Source organism: Rhineura floridana, chromosome 2 (assembly GCF_030035675.1).
Source record: "Rhineura floridana isolate rRhiFlo1 chromosome 2, rRhiFlo1.hap2, whole genome shotgun sequence".
NCBI classification, from domain to species: Eukaryota; Metazoa; Chordata; class Lepidosauria; order Squamata; family Rhineuridae; genus Rhineura; species Rhineura floridana.
The window spans coordinates 99,403,350-99,422,497 of NC_084481.1; the positions used below are offsets into that span (position 1 = coordinate 99,403,350).

A 19,148-nucleotide genomic window follows, 5' to 3' on the forward strand; every position below is an offset into this window, starting at 1 on the left:
CTTCTCATTTTTTAACATGGAAGGGATTTTGTGTATGGAGGAGCATTCAACAATATGAACCCCCACATGGCACCTTGTGGCACAGTCCAGGCTAGGGATGGGGGAGAAATTCAGTTTGGTTTGCATTTAAAGCTGAACTTATCAAATCCACACTTTCCAAAACAACATGAGAGCTGAAACACAGCCTTCCTTCAAAATTCGCACTTATCCAAAATTTGTGAAGCAGTTCTCCAACCAATGTTTACAAAAAAGCATATATTAGGGGAAAGAGTGAATAAAAAGGAATACATCCGTGAAAATAACATACAGCAACACATTATATTAGGAGATCTTGCTTGTAAAAATGCGTATCTTAGTCAAAACTTCATACAACAATGTGTTTATTGGGAGAAATTTGCACTAAAATGCTGAAGAATTTTCAGGAGGGCTTTTTAAAGGAAACTGCAAATTTCTTCAGAAATGTTGAGATCTGAATTTCAGATTGGAAAAAAGAAAAACCGAGACCAAAATGGACAGATCCTTTCATCCCCAGTGCAGGCACAGATTTACTGTCTTGCCTTCTGTTTGTAAGAATTAGATGTAAATGACCATGGGTTTAGGAAATTCATCGAACTCCACAAGTAGAAAGGGAAAAGTGAGCATTTACTTGGAAGATTGCTATGGTGGGAGAGGAAGAAGAATATCTCAGGTTAAACAAAGGTCCTCTCCCCTTTTCAGGGAAAATTAAGAATCCATGCTCAGATGGAGCTGGGATAAAGCTACCTCGCTAAAACTGTTTAATTTCTTTTCAACAAACATAAAACCATCTCACTTCGTTATACAAAACACAGTTAGGGTTACCAAATCTCCATTTTTCAGCCTGAGACTCTGGTTTTTGGGGGTTCCCTCCAGGTCTCCAGGTGACTCACCTTAATCTCTGGACTTTCAGCTTTCATTTTTTTAAAAAATTAAGTTTCCAGGTGGTTCGGTTCCAGAGATATACAGTAGGGCCCCACTTATATGGCGGGTTCCGTTCCAGACCCCCGCCGTAAAGTGGAAAATGCCATAAAGCGGAACCCCATTGACTTTAATGGGCTGTATCGCACGAAAATGACGCAAAACGTCGCAAAAGGGAAAAAAAACTTTAAAATTGAAAATGAAAGGCGCCGCATCAGCGGAACGCCTTAAAGCGGGGCCCTACTGTATATCAAAATGTCAGCTGCCCCCCCACAACTTCTTAGTTGCTCTAAGTTCTGCTCTAATCCCTGCCCTTTCAGGTTTTTAGCCAATAAGAAATCAGGGTTGTGATTGCAAGATCTGAACAGGGTGGTTCATGACAGATGCTCTTGGAGCTCACTGATTCATAGGGTCACCACAAGTCATAATTGACTTGAAGGCACATAACAACAACAAAACCCTTTTCATGGAAACTCCAATAAGTTAAAACAACAGCAGCAGCAACAACAACAACACATTTGTGATATCTGAATGACTTGCTTGCAAAATTAAGCCCCTCTCTTGACCTATCCTATGTTTACTGGGTTTTCCCTGTCAGTTGTAATAATCGCTGCGTTTCTGGAAAAGGTCTGGTGTGCTACTGCAATTCCTGCATATATATGCTGAAAGCCATCCCACTTTCCATTTACGAACACGTTGAGCCCTGCTTTTGCTTCATATTACTTTCTGGTGTGATTGTAGATACACTGGGAGGTTCCAAATGAGCACATTGAGAAGTGTAATGTCAGTACTTTTGGAGGGAGTCAAATTAATTTTGATTGAGGGCTTAGTTCTGAAAACTTGGGAGGGCTAACAATGTTTCTGAACATGTGCGGAAGATTTTCCTATCTAAAGAAGCTGCCTGCTCCCGTCTGAGTAGGTGGAAAGTGGGAGTCTTCTTTGAGACATTAACCTCTGGGTGAGGATTATCTGTCTCTCTCTCTTTTTTCTGTTTGTAATTGTTAGCAGAAAATAAAACAACCAATAAAAATGCACAAAGTGGCACAACTTAAACAGCAAATAATGTTTGATATTATATGTTTCCAATAAAAGGAAGAGAAAGAAACAAAGTGGATAACAAAGTTCCTGATTATCTATTTTTACAAGATGCTTAATAAACTGTATGGTTGAGCATTATCTTGTACCTTTGTTATTTCAATACATAATAAACTTGGCCCATATTTATCATTCTCGAACAGCTCTGTTTGGAGAGGAATTGGATTAGGAAAGAACAAGGCTGGTTCAAGAACACTTCTGATGTACCCTCCCTAATGATGATTAGGATCAGAGCTTGGAACATTACTTTTAAAAAGTAATAAATTACAGTTACAGTTGCATGGCCCCCAAAAGTAGTAATTACCGTTACAATTACAATTGCTCTAAAAGTAATTGAATACTTTACTTTTACTCAAAAGTAATTGCTACAATTACATTTTAGTTATTTTTTTTAAAAAAATTGCCTACAAGATGCTGGCCTTGGCTGCTGCACATCTGAGTAGCCTAAACAACATTAAAAATAAGCGCGCGCACATACACACAGAGGGTAGTAGAATAATTTTTTTTATCCATAAGATTAACAGAATGGCATAACAGAATCTCACATCCCCTCACCCCACCCCCAGCAATGATACCCCAACACATGCATTTTTTGTATATATATATTGCCTCCAGCTCTTTTCTCCTTCCACTCCTGTCAATTTTTAAACAATTGTTTTCTCCACCCCATCTCACTCTCCACCTCCTCCGTCGGCGCCTCCTAAGCACCCATAGAGCATGAAGGAAGAACAATGCTGCACAGAAGCCCAATTTGAAGCACATGATTTTTATTCACAAATCAGAGGAGCAGGAGACTTCCCCTGCTCCCCCCCCAAGTAATGCACAGAAGTAATGCTGGAAACATTACAATTACTCTTCAAAAGTAATGAAGTTACTACTCGTTCTATTACCAGTAAAATGTAATGAAGTTACCCACTCATTACTCAAAAAAGTAATAAATTACAAGTAACTCGTTACTTGTAACGAGTTACTTCCAAGCTCTGATTAGGATTATACAATCTTACTGAGAGAGAATCTTCGTTAGCAAAAAGTCTCTTTTTGCTAACAAAGATTCTGTCTCTTCCAAGAGTAAACAAGCTGCTTCCTCTGAGTGTTTTATTTGTGTTAGCAATATAGGTTGACCCTCAACACAAGTTTTTAAGTGAAAAGAGTATGTAAAATGTAGGTTGGGGAAAGGACATTATTGTACTAACTATGTTTCTGCAGTGAGGAAGAGCATCTGGAAAGCTTTTTGAAGATATGTTTATACTGGGTCAGATTTAGTAATGCTTTGGCTTTATGGTAATTTTATTCTTGTTAATGATGGATGACTGTAATGTTTTCAGTGTATATCATCAATGGAAACATACACATTGTTAGATGAACTGACCACATCTTGAAGAGAATCTCTCCTAACCTGAATTGATGTTACCACCCTTCCTTTTTGCTCTCAGCATTGCTTTCATTTCTTATCTCTTTGTGGTGAGGTTGTAAACACATATGACAGGCTGAGGAGCTGAGGAGCACATCAAGAAGTGTAACGTGAGTACTTTTGGAAATGTGTGAAATTAATTTGGAGGCAAATGCTTGATTTGATCCAAGGCTCAGCTGTGAAAGGCTTGAAGGGATAACAGGAGGCTTTCTGCTAGGATAACAGGAGGCTTTCTGACCATATGCAGAGGGCTTTCTCCTCACTACTGAATAGCCAGAACCCCTCTAAAGAACAGAAGGCACCTGTCCATCCCAAGCAGGGTGTGTAAAAGACTTAAGTCTTTTCTTTGAGAAATCATCCGCTGGCATCTCAGTTTGGAGAGTTACTCAATCAGGAAAGAGCCTCACTCAAAATATGCTTCAAGACCATTTTTGAGGTTATTATTATGCAATCTAAAAGAGCCTTTGCAGATGGAGATTGTTTCTCAAGGTGATACTACGCTGCTGCCTGCTACCTCTGAGCACTTTACTGGTGTTAGTAATATCAAATCATAGCCCCATCCCCGCATAATGGAAGAGTGCAGGGTTAGTCTTGTTTTCAGGGAGGAAGTTTGCTGCGAGACATGGTAGTGTTGTGCTTAAGAGGGTTTGGTCACAGTTACTACATAAAAAGAAGAAATATGAATTTAAACTAAGGGCCAGACTAGACCTGGTAAAGACATCACTGGAAAGCACGACGGTTTGGTTTTTAAATTGTTTTGTTGTTGTTAATAGCTGTTACAGGCAAGCATCATGGGAAGGGGCATGCCTTGCATGGGGAATGAAGGTTTAACCCTTTCCAGATGCAATCCCAATAAAAACCAGCCCCTCCATGCTGCTGCTAGCCCTGCTGGCACCAATGGGAATTGCTTTTTCTGAGGCCTTACCCTTCCTGCCTCCAACAATTTCATCCTACAACACACAACCCGTTATTCCCCCCATTCCCCTAGTATCAGAGCCCTAACTGAGGAAAAAGTTTTAAAATAGTATCTACAGGCATTTGCAAATGAGAATCAGCAATCCCTTCTACTAATGCCCCATTTCTCTTTTTAACATCTAATTCAGCCAGAGGTCATGAAGCAGGAGAGGGGATTTCTTCACTTCTCCTGAGGCAAATTTCATATAATGCATTTGATAAAATAGGTTATACATGCCCAGCTTTAACATGAGGGAAATGCCCATCAGACTGAAATCTTGCTTGATCTCATCTGAATAGAATTTTTGTTTAGGAACATAGAAAGCTTCCTTTTACCAAGTCAGACCACTGGTCAATCTAGCTCAGTCCTATTGACACTGATCAGCAGTGGCTCTTCAGAGTTTCAGGCAGCCCTACCTGGAGAAGAGATACCAGGAATTGAAACTGGGACCTTTTAGATATAAAACATGTGCTCAACCACTGAGCTACAGCCCTGTCAGAACCCATAACACCAATTTTTTAAAAGTGATCCAGAGAGGATTTGAGAAATTACATGCTGGTTAGCTTATCTTAACACCTATTCCTGGAAACTGATGGAAGGCATTATTAAAGATTGAATTACCAAGCATATAGAAAAACAAATCTTGCTGAAGCAGAACCAGCATGGCTTCTGCAATGTTAAGTTCTGTCTCACTAACCTTTTAAAGTTATCTGAGAGTGTCATCAAGTTTATAGATAGAAGTGGTTCAATTGACATTGTATACTTAGACTGTCAAAAAGCGTTGGATGAAGTCCCCCACCAAAAACTTTTGAGTAAGCTTAGGAGTCATGGAATAAAAGTCATGGAGAGTCATGGAGAGGTTCTCTTGTGGATCAGTAACAGTTTAAGTAATAGGAAGAAGAGAGTAGAAACAATGGAAGCCCTCATACATACATGTTGGAGGGATGTAGAAAAGTGGAGTCCTCAAGGATAAGTGTTCAGATCTGTACTTTTTAGTTTGTTCATAAATGATCTAGAATTAAGGGTGAGCTGTGAGGTAGTCAAGTTTGATGATGATATCAAATTGTTCAAGGTGGTTAAAACAAAAAGGGCTATGAGCTCCCAAAGGATCTCTCCAGGCTAGGTTAATAGACAGTAAAATGGCAAATACAATTCAGTGTAAACAACTGTAAAGTGATCCTGATTCCTTGTATTTGCTAGGGTAGTCTGAACTAGTGGCGACTGACTAGAAATGAGACTTTAGTGGACAGTTTCATGAAGCTGTCAGCCCAGGGTGCAGTAGTAAAGGGGGGTGGGGAAGGCAAATTCCATGTTAGGTATCATTAGGAAAGGATTTGATGTAATGTTGCCTCTGACTTTAATTCTAATTTTACCTGGATTTTACTAACCCAACAGCAAAAATATTAGTAAATTAGTCAAAACTGTGAACTCTTCAGCTCCTAAGAGGCACGTGCCAAGGCTGTCCTCATCACCTTTGCTGTTCGATAACTTTATTGAACCTCTATCACATGCTATACGCACAAATCCAGAAATAACAGTTCTTATACCTGGGCAGATGACAATTGCACTCTGTGCTGATGATATAGCCTTTATTTTGAGCAAGACAGAAACATTATTTGGAGCTCTGATTTAAAAAAAAAAGATGGATTCAGTTTAATATCTGACTATAAAATAAAATAAATTTGACTAAATCAGAATGACTGGGCTTTAATCTATCAAGACATAAAAAGGTGAAATACTATGTAAATTAAATATACCTTAGTCAGACACTCCATTTAGATATTTAGGAGTTTGGTTAATGTAGGATCTGGAAAAATTGGTTCATCTTAACCATAAGCAGTTATTCTTGGAAATAGAGATGGATTTAAAGACTTGGGAATACTTAAAAATACCTTGGATAAGGAGATTTTCCAGTACAAATATGAATACTCTTCCTAGAATCTTATTTTTAAATATCCCTTTACAAGTAATTAATGGCTTATTGAATGGCAGAAGTTTTTATTGAAATTTATTTGGTAAGGGAAAAGATCCAGGTTCAATGTGAAGATATTCCATCCGGTGTCATCCTTCGGCAAATTAGCATCCTCATCCATAAAATTATAATGCTGCCAAGTTAACAAACTTAAAAGATTGGTTACAAAGTTCAGAGATACATATAGAACAAAAAGGAGTACCAAAAAATTTGAAATATATGCTCTGGCATAGTAATCTAAGAGACAAAGCAATTATCAAGATGAATTCTTACATTAGCAGCATCTTTGCAATTTGGAAAAAAAAATAGAAATAAACTAAGCCTTAAACTATCACCCTGAACAGCCATTTACTAAAATACAGAACTTGAGGAAAGAATTACTAGGTAATACACAAAAGGGAAAAATATGACATGGTTGAACTTAAAAAAAATTAGTTACAGATGACATGGTTAAACATATTTTCAAATAAAAAATAAGATGGACCAAAGGCAAATCATATCACTATTGCAATATTTCCAAAACAAACATACTATTAATCAACTGCTTAGAAGATTTGGTAGTTTGAGAAGCAGCACTATATATGAAATTTCAATTTTGATTCGAGGAAAATCACAAGAACTGATAGGTAAAATCATTCTCAATTTGGAAAGTAGAAGAAATCAATTTCAGTATCAAGAAATATTCCAAATAAAATACTGAAATAGATCTAGAATAGAATATATCTTACATTATGTATGAACCTAAAAGTGATTTTTTAAAAAAAATACTAAAAAGATTGTATTTAACACCAAAGAGACTAAGGACGCAATCCAACTTGCATTTATGCTGCTGTGAGGGGAGTTGGATATGGCGGACCTCTGGCTGAGCAGGCTGCGTCCTGGCTCAGCCAGGCTGTGCTGGCTTAAGTCCCCCATCCTGGCTCAGCTGTGGCTGAGGTCCAGAGGTCTGCCAGAGAAACCCAGCCTCGCATAAGGGAAGCCAGCAGAAGCTGGCAGTGTTTGGCAAAAGGAGTGCTCTGGGGACATGTTGGAGGAGGGGCTGATATTCAGGTCCCTCTCGTGGCTCTATGACAGATGCTCTTGGAGGTCACTGATTCATAGGGTCACCATAAGTCGTAATCGACTTGAAGGCACATAACAACAACAACTTGTGGCTCTCCGTTGTGGCAGGTGTTACGCTGGGAAAAGGGGTAGCAGAAGGAAACATGAATTTTGCACAGTCAGAATCCTCTCCTCCACGAGGCCTCTGAGCAGCAACTGGATGTGGTGGCTTCTTCCACCAGCTCCGCCTCCGCTGGGTATACCTTTCTACCTGCCAGCTAGACATGCCTATACATGTCTACACAAAAGTAAGTCCCACTGAATTCAGTAAGACTTACTACTAAGTAAGTGAGTATGGGATTGCAGCCTTAGTAAAATATACCCCAAATTAAAATGTAAAGCTCCAAGTGCTGGCACATTTCATCTTTTATAGGCATGTCAAAAAATTAAAATATTCTGGGATTCAGTATTAACCCAAACAAGGGAAATCATAGGCTTTCCTTGAAATCCCTTAATAACATTATTTAGCTACATCAAAGAAGTAATATCTTGGGAAGATCAAGAAATGATAACACATCTTTTGATGGCAACATCATCAAGTGTGGAAAAAGCCTGAGCTACCCAACATAGAAATCTGGTTAACCAAAGTTTGGGATACAGTACAAATAGTAAAACATACTAATATTCTTCAGGTCAGGGAAGGCAGGCAAAGAGATAATCATTTTATTAAAAAATAGAGCCTATTTATATCTTATTGGAATGAAAAAATGTAAGATGCTTTAAATCTTTTTGCATTATTGAGGGAGTTATAATATCAAAAACTCTTCTTTAAGGCTGAAGAAATGGCTACAAAACCTTTCTCTCATTATTATGTTTACCTTTAAATGAGAAAAGGCATAAATCTATTTTATATTGATATATGTAATATTATGGCATCAAAGCAATAGTTATCTGTCAAGTTTGTTTACAATTCTTTTTTTTTTTTTCAATAATTTTTATTCAGATTTTCATAAAACATACAAGACAAAATCATAAAACATTCAAAGACAAAAAACAAAATCAAAAATAGTTAAACAAAAAGAAAAAAAGAAAAAAAAAAAAAACAAAAATAAAAAATAAAGAATAAAATATTGACTTCCCATTTGTCAAAGATCAAATCAGTTATAAGTCTATAATATATAACAATCCTGTCTCTTAAGTCATATTATAAAATCACTTTCCTCCAGTAGTTATCTTACTTAATCATCAAATCTCATAAACATTACTTTATTCTTTCCACAAAAAGTCAAAGAGAGGTTTCAATTCTTTAAGAAATATATCTATCAATTTTTTTTTCCAGATAAGCATATCGATTAATCCATCTCATTACTAATTATGATAATCTTATTGTCATAACCATAGTCAAAATAAACATTTCAATTAATCCATCACATCAGAATCTGTTAGGTTCAATAATTTCAGTAGCCATTGTTCTATTATCTCTATTAGTTCCATTTTCCATCTTCCATCTTCAGTAGTCTTGTTAAGTCCAGTAATTTCAATATCCAATCTTCCATTATCAGTATTCCATAATAATCTTGCTGTCAAAGCCATAGTCATATAGTAAGAGTCTGATGGGGATTACCTCTATCCCAAATATTTTCTTGCCATCCATTCTGAATAGGTTGCTGAAATACTGCTGTAAAATCATATCTCTGTTCTTTTTTTCAAAATACACTGGGTCATCTCTTAAAAGTTTTTCCATTGTCACATGGCTGCAGTTAATTCCATAGATTTTCTCTATATTGGGCTCCATCACATCATTCCAGTCCAGAAGATTATCCATGCCATTGATAACTTTATCTCTAGAATCTTCATTCATTTCTTCAGAGATAACATTGAGTTCCAAACAATAGATTTTATTTCTAAAGTCCATAGACTCCAAATCTTGTTCCTGTTCCACGTTGGTTCCAATCTCCGGGATCTCCTCTCTCACAGGGACCCCTATTCCAGTCTCCAGGGTCACCTCTCTCACAGGGACCCCTGTTCCAATCTCCGGGGTCTCCTCTCTCACAGGGACCCCTTCCAGGGTCACCTCTCTCACAGGGACCCTTATATCTTTAATCTCCTGCTTCATTTTACTCAATTCAATTTTCATTATCTCAATCTCATCCATTATTTTCTGAAACATAGTTATTTCCAGATTTTCAGCCACTTTCTTAATTGCCATTTTAAAAGAAAAATATAGGAAAACCACTTCTTATTTCAGCAACAATTGGGTTAATACTCCAAACTTGGTGACATCACAGTATAAACAGAGCAGACAGCCTTATCTCTCCAATAGTTAAGTAAACAAAATGCAGTTCCCAGGATCGAAACAATTAATGGCAATCGTCAAGAAACAGATTCGTCAAAATAAAATAGACCAAAAAGAGAGTAGTCTCAAAACAGTATAATATTTTTCAAAATAAAAATCTGGAATAGAAATCCCTCTTCTGTGTATATCTTTAGAATGCAAATCCAGGACAGCTTTTTGCAACAAAAACAGAGATAAGCTATTAATTAGTGCGTAGCAGAGAGAAGTTATGGCTCCCCAGTGAGATGTCAAAAACTGATCAATCTGGCAAATCTCTTTTAAACAGCAACAATTTAAGTCAAGTAAAAGAAAAATATAGAAAGAAGGGTGCTTGCCTGTTAGTGCGTTCTCTCTTAGAAGATAAGGTGAACGTTCGCTTTATCAGATAGAGCTTGCTGTTAAAAATCCGTCCCACCTTCGTCGGCTGGACCTCGTCCCATAAATTAATGAGATCTGGTCGTCCCAACAAAAATAGGCTTTGAGGTTAATCTCTTCGTTTCTCCCTACCCGGGAGAAGTTTAATCAGTCAAAAAAAAAAGAAAAAACTGACTGATATATCTGAATAAGCTTCTTTTGAGGCAGGAGCCCGTCTCAAAAGCAGGCACAGGCTAAGTCACCCTTCCCGGAAGTCCAAGTTTGTTTACAATTCTTGATTATGTAATATGTATATCTACTTTTAATATAGTAATTCTTTTATTTGTGTATATATATCAATTAAAAAAGAGAAAAGCACAACTAAAATGGTCAAGGGGCTAGCACAACTCCCTTAGGAGGAAAGGTTATAACATTTGGGGCTTTTTAGATTAGAAAAGGGGTGAGTAAGCTGGGGAACATCATAGAGGTGTATAAAGTTATGCGTAGTGTAGAGAAGGTAGATAGAAGTTTTTCTCCTTCTCATAATACTACTATCCAGGGCCATCCACTGAATCTGAATGTTGGATCTTCAGGAAAGACAAAAGGAAGTAGTTCTTCACACAACACATGATTAAACTAGGGAATTTGCTCCCACATGAGGCAGTGATGGTTACCAATTTGGATGGCTTTAAAAGAGGATTAGACAAATCCATGGAGGGTAAGACTATCAGTGGCTATGTTCTACCTCCACTGTCACAGCCAGTGTATCTCTGAATAAAGTTGCTGGGAATCGCAAGTGCAGACAGCTTCGTTGCATTCAGGTCCTGCTTTTGGGCTTCCCATAAGCATCTGGCTGGCTACTATGAGAACAGGATGCTGGACTAGATGAGCCTTTAGTCTGATCCAGTGAGGCTCTTCCTATGTTCTTATGGCATCTTCACTGAGGAAGGCATTGTTCATTTATCTATACATATGGATTGTTTCTGCAGACATCTTACCTATGGCAACACATCCAATGAGAATGGCTAATACAACCATGGTGTTAATTCCCTCACATTATGCCAACATAAACCAGGCAGACCAGGGGATCCCTAGTACTGTTATCCAACAATCAGGGATGGTACAATATGAAGGTCACCAGCTTGGAGGACCCAGCAACCAATCTCAGCAGGACCCTCAGATGGGAGCCATGGAGAAATTTCATTGTGTAGAAACCAAGACTCTAGGGGTAAGTGAAATTGGTATTTGCTCATGTTCTGGCATATGGGATATCAGTGATTTGTCTGCAGAAGTTATGTCAGTGCAAAAAAGACTAATCTTATCAACAGGGACAGGGACAATAGGATAGTATTATCTCACGGAGCGCCTTCAACGCCACCAATTATGCCGCCCGACAAGATCGGCCACACAGGGCCTTCTCTCAATCCCGCCAACAAAAACAGCCAGATTGGCGGGTACTAGAGAGAGGGCATTCTCAGTGGCGGCCCCCACTCTTTGGAACTCCCTCCCACAAGATCTCCGGCACGCCTCTTCCCTAAATGTGTTTCGGAAAGCCTTAAAGACCTGGCTCTTTCAGCAGGCCTTCGGGGTATCCGGGGAGGGTTAATTGTTATAATTGTAATGCCTCCTGCCCAGTTTTAATATTGTTGCTGCAGATGTATTGTTTTTATATTGTATTATTGTATTTTATCAATTGTATTTTAACAATTTTGTAAGTCGCCTAGAGTGGCCATCGGCCAGATAGGCGACGAAGAAATTATATTTATTTATTTATTATTTATTATAGTACCCAGCAAAAGAGCACCTAAATTATTATATTATCCAATGGGGATTTGTTAGATATATTTAAAAATGTTTGGGCTGGCTGACTGACTGACTGATTTAATTACTGGAACATTTAGAGTATTCCTGATAAGCCAGATCCCTGACAAATGGCAATCCAAAGCATTCAGTTTACATTCTCCCCAAAGCAGAGGCATAAAAATGTATCACCCTAAATTATAAATATATTCCACCATTAGCTAGGAACAGAAATGTGATCCATTAGTCCAGGACACTCAAAGTTCTAGAACAGGCTGAAGGAACTGTTTGTAAGCCTACACCAGAGCTTGGAAAAGTTACTTTTTTGAACTACAACTCCCATCAGCCCAATCAGGTGGCCATGCTGGCTGGGGCTGATGGGAGTTGTAGTTCCAAAAAGTAACTTTTCCAAGCTCTGGCCTACACCCAGTAATGGGGCTCACGTGGCAATTGTATCCAAAAAGATGTGTCCAGACCAGCCAGAAAGCAAATAGTGCACCTATAAAACAGGTTATATATTTAAACAGTCCATACTGGGGGCATGAAATTTACCTCATAATAAAGATCAGCATTCCAGCACAAAGCAAGCAAAACTCACACCTGATGGAGTGTTGGGCTGAGAATTCTGTTCCCTTTCACTCATTTAAAACCTGGTTACACATTATACTTACCATCTGAAAACTCTAGATGTTGAGTATTCTGAAAAGTACTTCATCAACAGTCAGAGAAAGCTGAGGGTAGGGCTAAGCCAGAATTGGCCTCCCGGTTTCACTGCCATATTCAGGGATGGAGAAATGTGATGGCCATTTTGGCTATTGGAGGGGAATACACATAAGTCGTACTGTGGCAGACCATTGGTTCATTTAGCTCATTGTTGCCTACACAGACTTGGCATCAGTTCTTCAGGGTTTCAGACAGGAGTCTTTTTTCCAGCCCAACCTGAAGATGTTGTTGTTATATGCCTTCAAGTCGATTGCGACTTATGGCGATCCCATGAATCAGTGACCTCCAACAGCATCTAACCTGAAGATAGCAGAGATTTCACCTGGGACCTTTTGCATGCTCTATCAGTGTGCTTTATCAATGAGTTTCAACCCTTCCCCTCACTACCCTAAACCATTTTAGGGTTTACAAGAGTTCTTATCCACCATTTACAATAAGATCTCAGGGCAAGTAAAACAGTTACGATGATAAAACCAGGTAAATCTGTTCCAACCAAAACAGAACAGAGATTCAACAGAAGAAGTGGGTCTCATGAAACAATATACCTTAACTGTCAAACGCAAGGGTAAAGAGGTGGATCTTCAGTAAGGGTGAGGGAGAAATTCAGTTCAGTTTGCATTTAGAGACAACCTAAGCTGCACTTTCTGAAATACTATGCAAACCAAAACCCAGCCGTCCTTCAAAATCCACACTTCTCTGAATTTTGCAGTGCAGTTCTCCAACCAAACAATATGTGTAAAATGCATATACTAGGTTAAAGTCTGCTTACAAATGCATATGTTAAAGAAAATAACATGCAACAATGCTTTATATTAGGCAAATCATTTTGCAAGAGTGTGCATATTATGCAAAATTGCATACAAAAATGGATATTAGAAGGAATTCACACCAAAATGCTGATGAACGTTCATGAGGAGTTGTTTTTTAAAAAAAGGTTTAAGATGACAACAGCTCATTCACCACTCCAAAAAGCTCCAAAAAGCCCTGCCAGACAGCTGAGACAGTGTAGATTCCCATCTACACTGGTCTTTGGGGGTGTGGAGGACAGAGTAACCATTTATGCCCTCCATGGTCTCCCAGTACTTTTTTTCGCACATAACACGGCTGTTATACTCCCACACCAATAAGCAGTTCTGTTCTTTTGACAGCAGCACCTCAAGTCTTCTTTCCCTGCATACTTTCTTCAAATAATGCCTTGCTTCCTGAAAAGGAAGGGGCCAAGGGAAGCATTGGTGAAGGGAAGATGAATATAATCAATGGTGTCAGCCAGTGGAAAAACAGGGGTTAGCGTTGAATTTCTCTCCCGCAATCTAGGAATCTGCAATGTTCCTTACTATATGTTCTGTGCAAGCAGATTGAAGTCATTTTTGCAGCTTCTGTTTTTTTCAAATCAGAACTCAGGGGACTGTTTGATCTTGTTTATGTAATTTTCTCTCACAGGCTGTCCAGATCTTAATTGGATTGATCCACATTGGCTTTGGGGCTGTTGCCATTTGTCTTTTTCATCTCGGCTACCACCCTATTGCTGCTACTGGAGGTTATCCATTCTGGGGTGGACTATTTGTAAGTAGTGTAGCATTCGCCTTTGAGAACCATCGTGTTTCATTGTCCACTGTCATGAATTTAGATCTTGGAGACAAGATCTATGTTCAAATTCCTATTCAGCTGCTGACTTTCTGAAAACTAATACATGGTAAACAAGCTATTATTCCTGTCACACAGACACACATTACATTTCTATAAAATAGAACAGGAATAGATTATGAAGAGGAAGGGAATTAACTAATGGAGGGATCTGGTCTAGCTTCGCCCCAGTGGTGTCTGCAAAAGCACTCATTTACTCTTTCATGCAGAAGTGAATTCTGTACCTTTGAATTCTATAATAAATGACTGCTGTGGTGGGTTTGAAATCTGTCTTTTACCCTTGACTATAGGCATTCTGGACCCCACTGATATGAATCCTTCAAAAGTGTGCCATACATCTTTGTGCAAAGCATCCTATGACTCAGTGTATACACACATAAATGCATGTGCATACAAACATTCACAGGGCCCTGGATCTGTCGGGGCACATTTGTACATTCCTCTTTCTTTGAGAGGGACTTTGTTAGTTCTGATTAAACATGTAGCCCAGCCCTGTAGGCAGGGTGAGGCCAGTGGATGCACCACCCCATCCAGATCAGTGCTTTGCTTCATTCATTTTTTTTGGGAGGGGGTCAGTTTTTTAATTTGTGACATCATAGTAGGCCCCTCCAGACATCCTTTTTTTTTTGCACATTCATGATTTGTGCCCTTGATGCTATGTGAGTTGTCACACATAATTCTGCTTTCAATACTGTTTGTGCCTACAAATGTTTTGGGGCTCTCATGCTGCTTCGCTTCCAAGCAGTGCATATCCCATAACTTCCTGCTGAAATCCCATAAAAAAAATTATACCACAAATGTTCTGCTTTATTTTTGTCCTGCTTTTGCCCCTCCAGACAGTAACAATGTGGTATCTTTGAGGAAGCATCACAGAATAAACTGAAGCAAAATAAATTCACCACTAATGCACATCATTGTGTCATGAAGATATGGTAGAATACACCAGCAATGAAACACCTTGAGGGGCAAAATAACAGCCTCCATTTAAAGAATGACAGCTTATTTTAAGACTAAGGAAAAACTGTACATAAAAAATAGGGCAGGCAGTTCTGGTGCTTCCTCCAAAAATGCAGTAGGACTCCAAAGGTTTGCTCACTTAAGATTTTCCCTGACTCAGGGTGGATTTTTCCATGATTACAATCATACTATTATCACTTAAGTGATCCTGGGGGAAAAGCAGCCTGTATAATAGCTATGTAGAGATGCCTTTCCTTCTAACAGGTTTCTGGGACATTGTTCATTGTATATCCTTGGCTTATTTCTTATGAAACAAAAATGTGTCGATCATTTAATTCTTGGTGTTCATAATGATTTTTTTGCTAACTCAACTGTTACACACTTCATTCTGGAAGTTTGTTGCCTAACTATACTCACTAATCAGGGAATGCCCCATTGAACTCATTGGGGCTTACTTCAGAGTACACACATATAGGATTGTAATTTGAGGGCCTGTTTACATGGGACCCCAGATCCACATTAAAAATGCTGCTTTTTCCATTCCGTTCCATTTTGACAGTTCACATACATCCGCCCTCGCTACGAATAAATTGGCTGTTTTTCTTTGTAGCATTCACATGCATGTGCGTTTATTGCTATCAGCGTTTCCTTGTTGCCGCGCCCGCACATTAGCATGTTAACTGGGGAGGCGGGGAAGGGGCAGTGTTTCCTTAAACGAAGGAATAGGTGCTTGAAAGAAAGGGAATCGCTCCCACCCGTGGCTGTTAGGCTGTCCCTGCATGAGATTGGTGTGCCTTTGGCACCCCGGGACAAGCCTCAGCATGCGTTCTGGGAAACATAAAAAACCCCAAACAAGCAGCTACTAAAGGAAGCATTGACTGTTTAATATTATGGCTCTCTGTGAGTGGAGCAGATGCTGGGATGAGTTGGCAAGGCAGCTCCCCTTTATTTATTTATTATTATTTATTTATTTTATTACATTTTTAGACCGCCCTATAGCAATAAGCTCCCAGGGCGGTGTACAGCATAATAAAACAGGTTAAAATACAAAAACACAATAAAACATAATTAAAAATTTTCAATTTTAAATTCAAATTTTAAAATTTTTAAAATTTTTAAAATGCCTGGGCGAAGAGGTAGGTCTTTACCTGGCGCCGAAAAGATAGCAAAGAAGGCGCCAGGCGTATCTCATCAGGGAGGGCGTTCCATAGTTCGGGGGCCACCACTGAGAAGGCCCTAGCTCTAGTTATCGTTCTCCGTGCCTCCCTATGCGTTGGGACACGGAGAAGGGCCTTCGACGTCGAGCGCAGCGACCGGGTAGGTACATAGCGGGAGAGGCGTTCCGCCAGGTATTGCGGTCCGATGCCGTTAAGGGCTTTATAGGTAAGAACCAACACTTTGAATCTGGCCCGGAAACATATTGGTAGCCAGTGCAGCTGGGCCAGGACAGGTGTTATATGATCAAATTTTTTTGTCCCAGTAAGAACTCTGGCCGCAGCATTCTGCACCAGCTGAAGTTTCCGAACCGTCTTCAGAGGTAACCCTACGTAGAGTGCATTACAGTAGTCCAATCTAGAGGTTACCAGAGCATGGATAACTGTGGCAAGGTTCTCCCTATCCAGATAGGGTCGTAGTTGGGCTACCAGCCGAAGCTGGTAGAACGCATTCCGTGCCACCGAGGCTACTTGAGCCTCCAGTGACAGGAGCGGATCTAATAAGACCCCCAAACTACGGACCTGCTCCTTTAGGGGGAGTGTAACCTCATCTAGGGCAGGTCGGACATCAACCATCTGGGCAGAGAGCCCCCCCACCAACAGCATCTCAGTCTTGTCAGGATTGAGTCTCAGTTTATTAGCTCTCATCCAGTCCATTATCGCGGCCAGGCAGTGGTTTAGTACATTAACAGCCTCACCTGAAGAAGATGAAAAGGAGAAGTAGAGCTGCGTATCATCAGCATATTGCTGGAAACGCACTCCAAATCTCCTAATGACCTCGCCCAGCGGCTTCATATAGATATTAAAGAGCATGGGGGACAGAACTGAACCCTGTGGGACCCCATATTGGAGTATCCAGGGACTCGAGTAATGCTCCCCAAGCACCAGCTTCTGGAGACGACCCCGGCGGCACCTTCACCAGCCTCCTCTCGCTGTGGCTGCGAATAGGGTGCATGCATCAGTCTGAGGGGGGGGAGAGATCCAGCTTTGGGGGGGAGTGGAGGGATGCTACGAGGCAGAAGAGGTCCTCCACACACACACTTTCTCACACTCTCTCTCGCACACACACACGCTAGATGTAAACAACAGCGCCAAAACCACAGCTCTTAGGAAAGAATTTTACGAGCTCCAGCCCTGCTACCCTCGATGAAGGGGTGGGGAATGTGATTTTGTTTAAAGGAGCGGGGGAGGAAATGTATGGGGGGGAAGCGGGAGTAAACGGGAGAAAGGAAGGCGAGAGCAACCGGAAGTTGCTTTGTCAACCGCAGGAAACAAAATGACACCCCGAGACAGTGAAAGGGGCGGAGAAAAGGGAGGATCTAATGGTGAAGAAACTGCGCAGCCAGAAAGGGCGCTTAAAAGGTAATACACAGTAGAAGCAGGTGTGGATTTTAAAAGCAAATGCTGGTTTTTATCGCATCCATTTAATCCGGAGTTAAGCAAAAGCAGTAGTATGCATGTGTGTTGGGTAAAACGTCAAGTAAACAGTCCAAATTAAAAGGATTTGCAAAAAGCAGCAGATGCACATTTTGGGAGCATGTAAACAGGCCCTGAATTCTCTTTCTGGATGGAGGAGAAAAGGGAAAGGTAGCTGCCTTTCCCTTCCCCCAGCCCTCATATCCTCCTTCACCTGTGAGAAGGGGAAAATTGCCTGGGGCTATGCACCAGCAAAAAGAGAAAAAGTAAGCCCTGCCTCAAAATGTGGCTGCCCCAACTAACAGGGAGGGCTGGCTACAGGGGTGAACTAGATGGAAACCTCTCCAAAATGATGGTGTGGCCAGAATGAGTCGTACTTTCCCTAGACAGCTTTCCCAAGGGATGCAGAACTATTTTTTGAATTTCATTTGCTTCTCAAAGGCAATGCTTTTGTTTGAGAGAGATAAGACCCACACACACACCGTCCATGAGGAAAACTCAGACAACCCCCTTGAAGCAATGGTGCTCTCTCCCTTGAATTAATTGGTTTTTAAAGAAGGGCTGTTCTTATGTCAGAGCCACATTCAAAAGTTCAAAAACGTTTTAATGAAAAATAAATATATCTCCTTGTCAGATTATTTTTTGGAGAGATAAACCTAGATAGAAGGCCAATGCTTATTTTCCTTGAACAGTCAACTACTCTGTCATTAAAAGGAGAAATTATGTTATTATCTGACATCACTCCCACACTACTGAGTTGCTGGCACCAGAGAGAATTGTTCTGTCAGTTTTAAGAGAACAATCACATATGTTTTCCTTTTCTTCCTTTGGATAGTTCATTACTTCTGGATCCCTGTCTGTGTCAACAGAGAAATACCCAAATGCCAGCATGGTGAGATATATAACACTTCTTCCTCTTCTATATTACTGGAGAAATCAACAAATAATTTCCCCTTCGGAATAGTCTACACTATCCAGATGTGCGTTTATCATGAGTCAAAGTAGTGTGTGTGGCTGGTACTCATCAAGCTCTGCAGCCAACCTAGAACAGGGGATAGCTTTAGCTCCATTAAGCCCATGCCTTGATCCCAGAAACATCCAACCCTCGCTGTAAAGTACTAATACCATGGGACTTGAACCAGAGAATCTGGCAACAACACCTTACTCCCTGATTAGAAATGGGGGAGAAATCTGATTCAGTTTGTATTTAAACATGAACCTACTTAACCACACTTTCCAAAACAATACATGACTCGGAACATAACAATTCTTTGACATTCACTCTTCTCTAAATT

General features: G+C 39.9%; 1 protein-coding gene across 1 annotated transcript in view; it reads left to right on the forward strand.

Moving 5' to 3' along the window:
* The first annotated feature begins 3,508 nt into the window (after window positions 1-3,508).
* LOC133377962 (uncharacterized) overlaps window positions 3,509-19,148 on the forward strand; it is a 60,101-nt gene continuing 44,461 nt past the window's right edge. Inside the window, exons 1-4 of the mRNA XM_061612749.1 lie at window positions 3,509-3,552; window positions 11,089-11,327; window positions 14,063-14,185; window positions 18,689-18,745. Coding sequence (XP_061468733.1) covers window positions 11,100-11,327; window positions 14,063-14,185; window positions 18,689-18,745 — 408 coding nt within the window. The 5' untranslated portion in view covers window positions 3,509-3,552; window positions 11,089-11,099. The remainder of the gene's footprint in view (window positions 3,553-11,088; window positions 11,328-14,062; window positions 14,186-18,688; window positions 18,746-19,148) is intronic.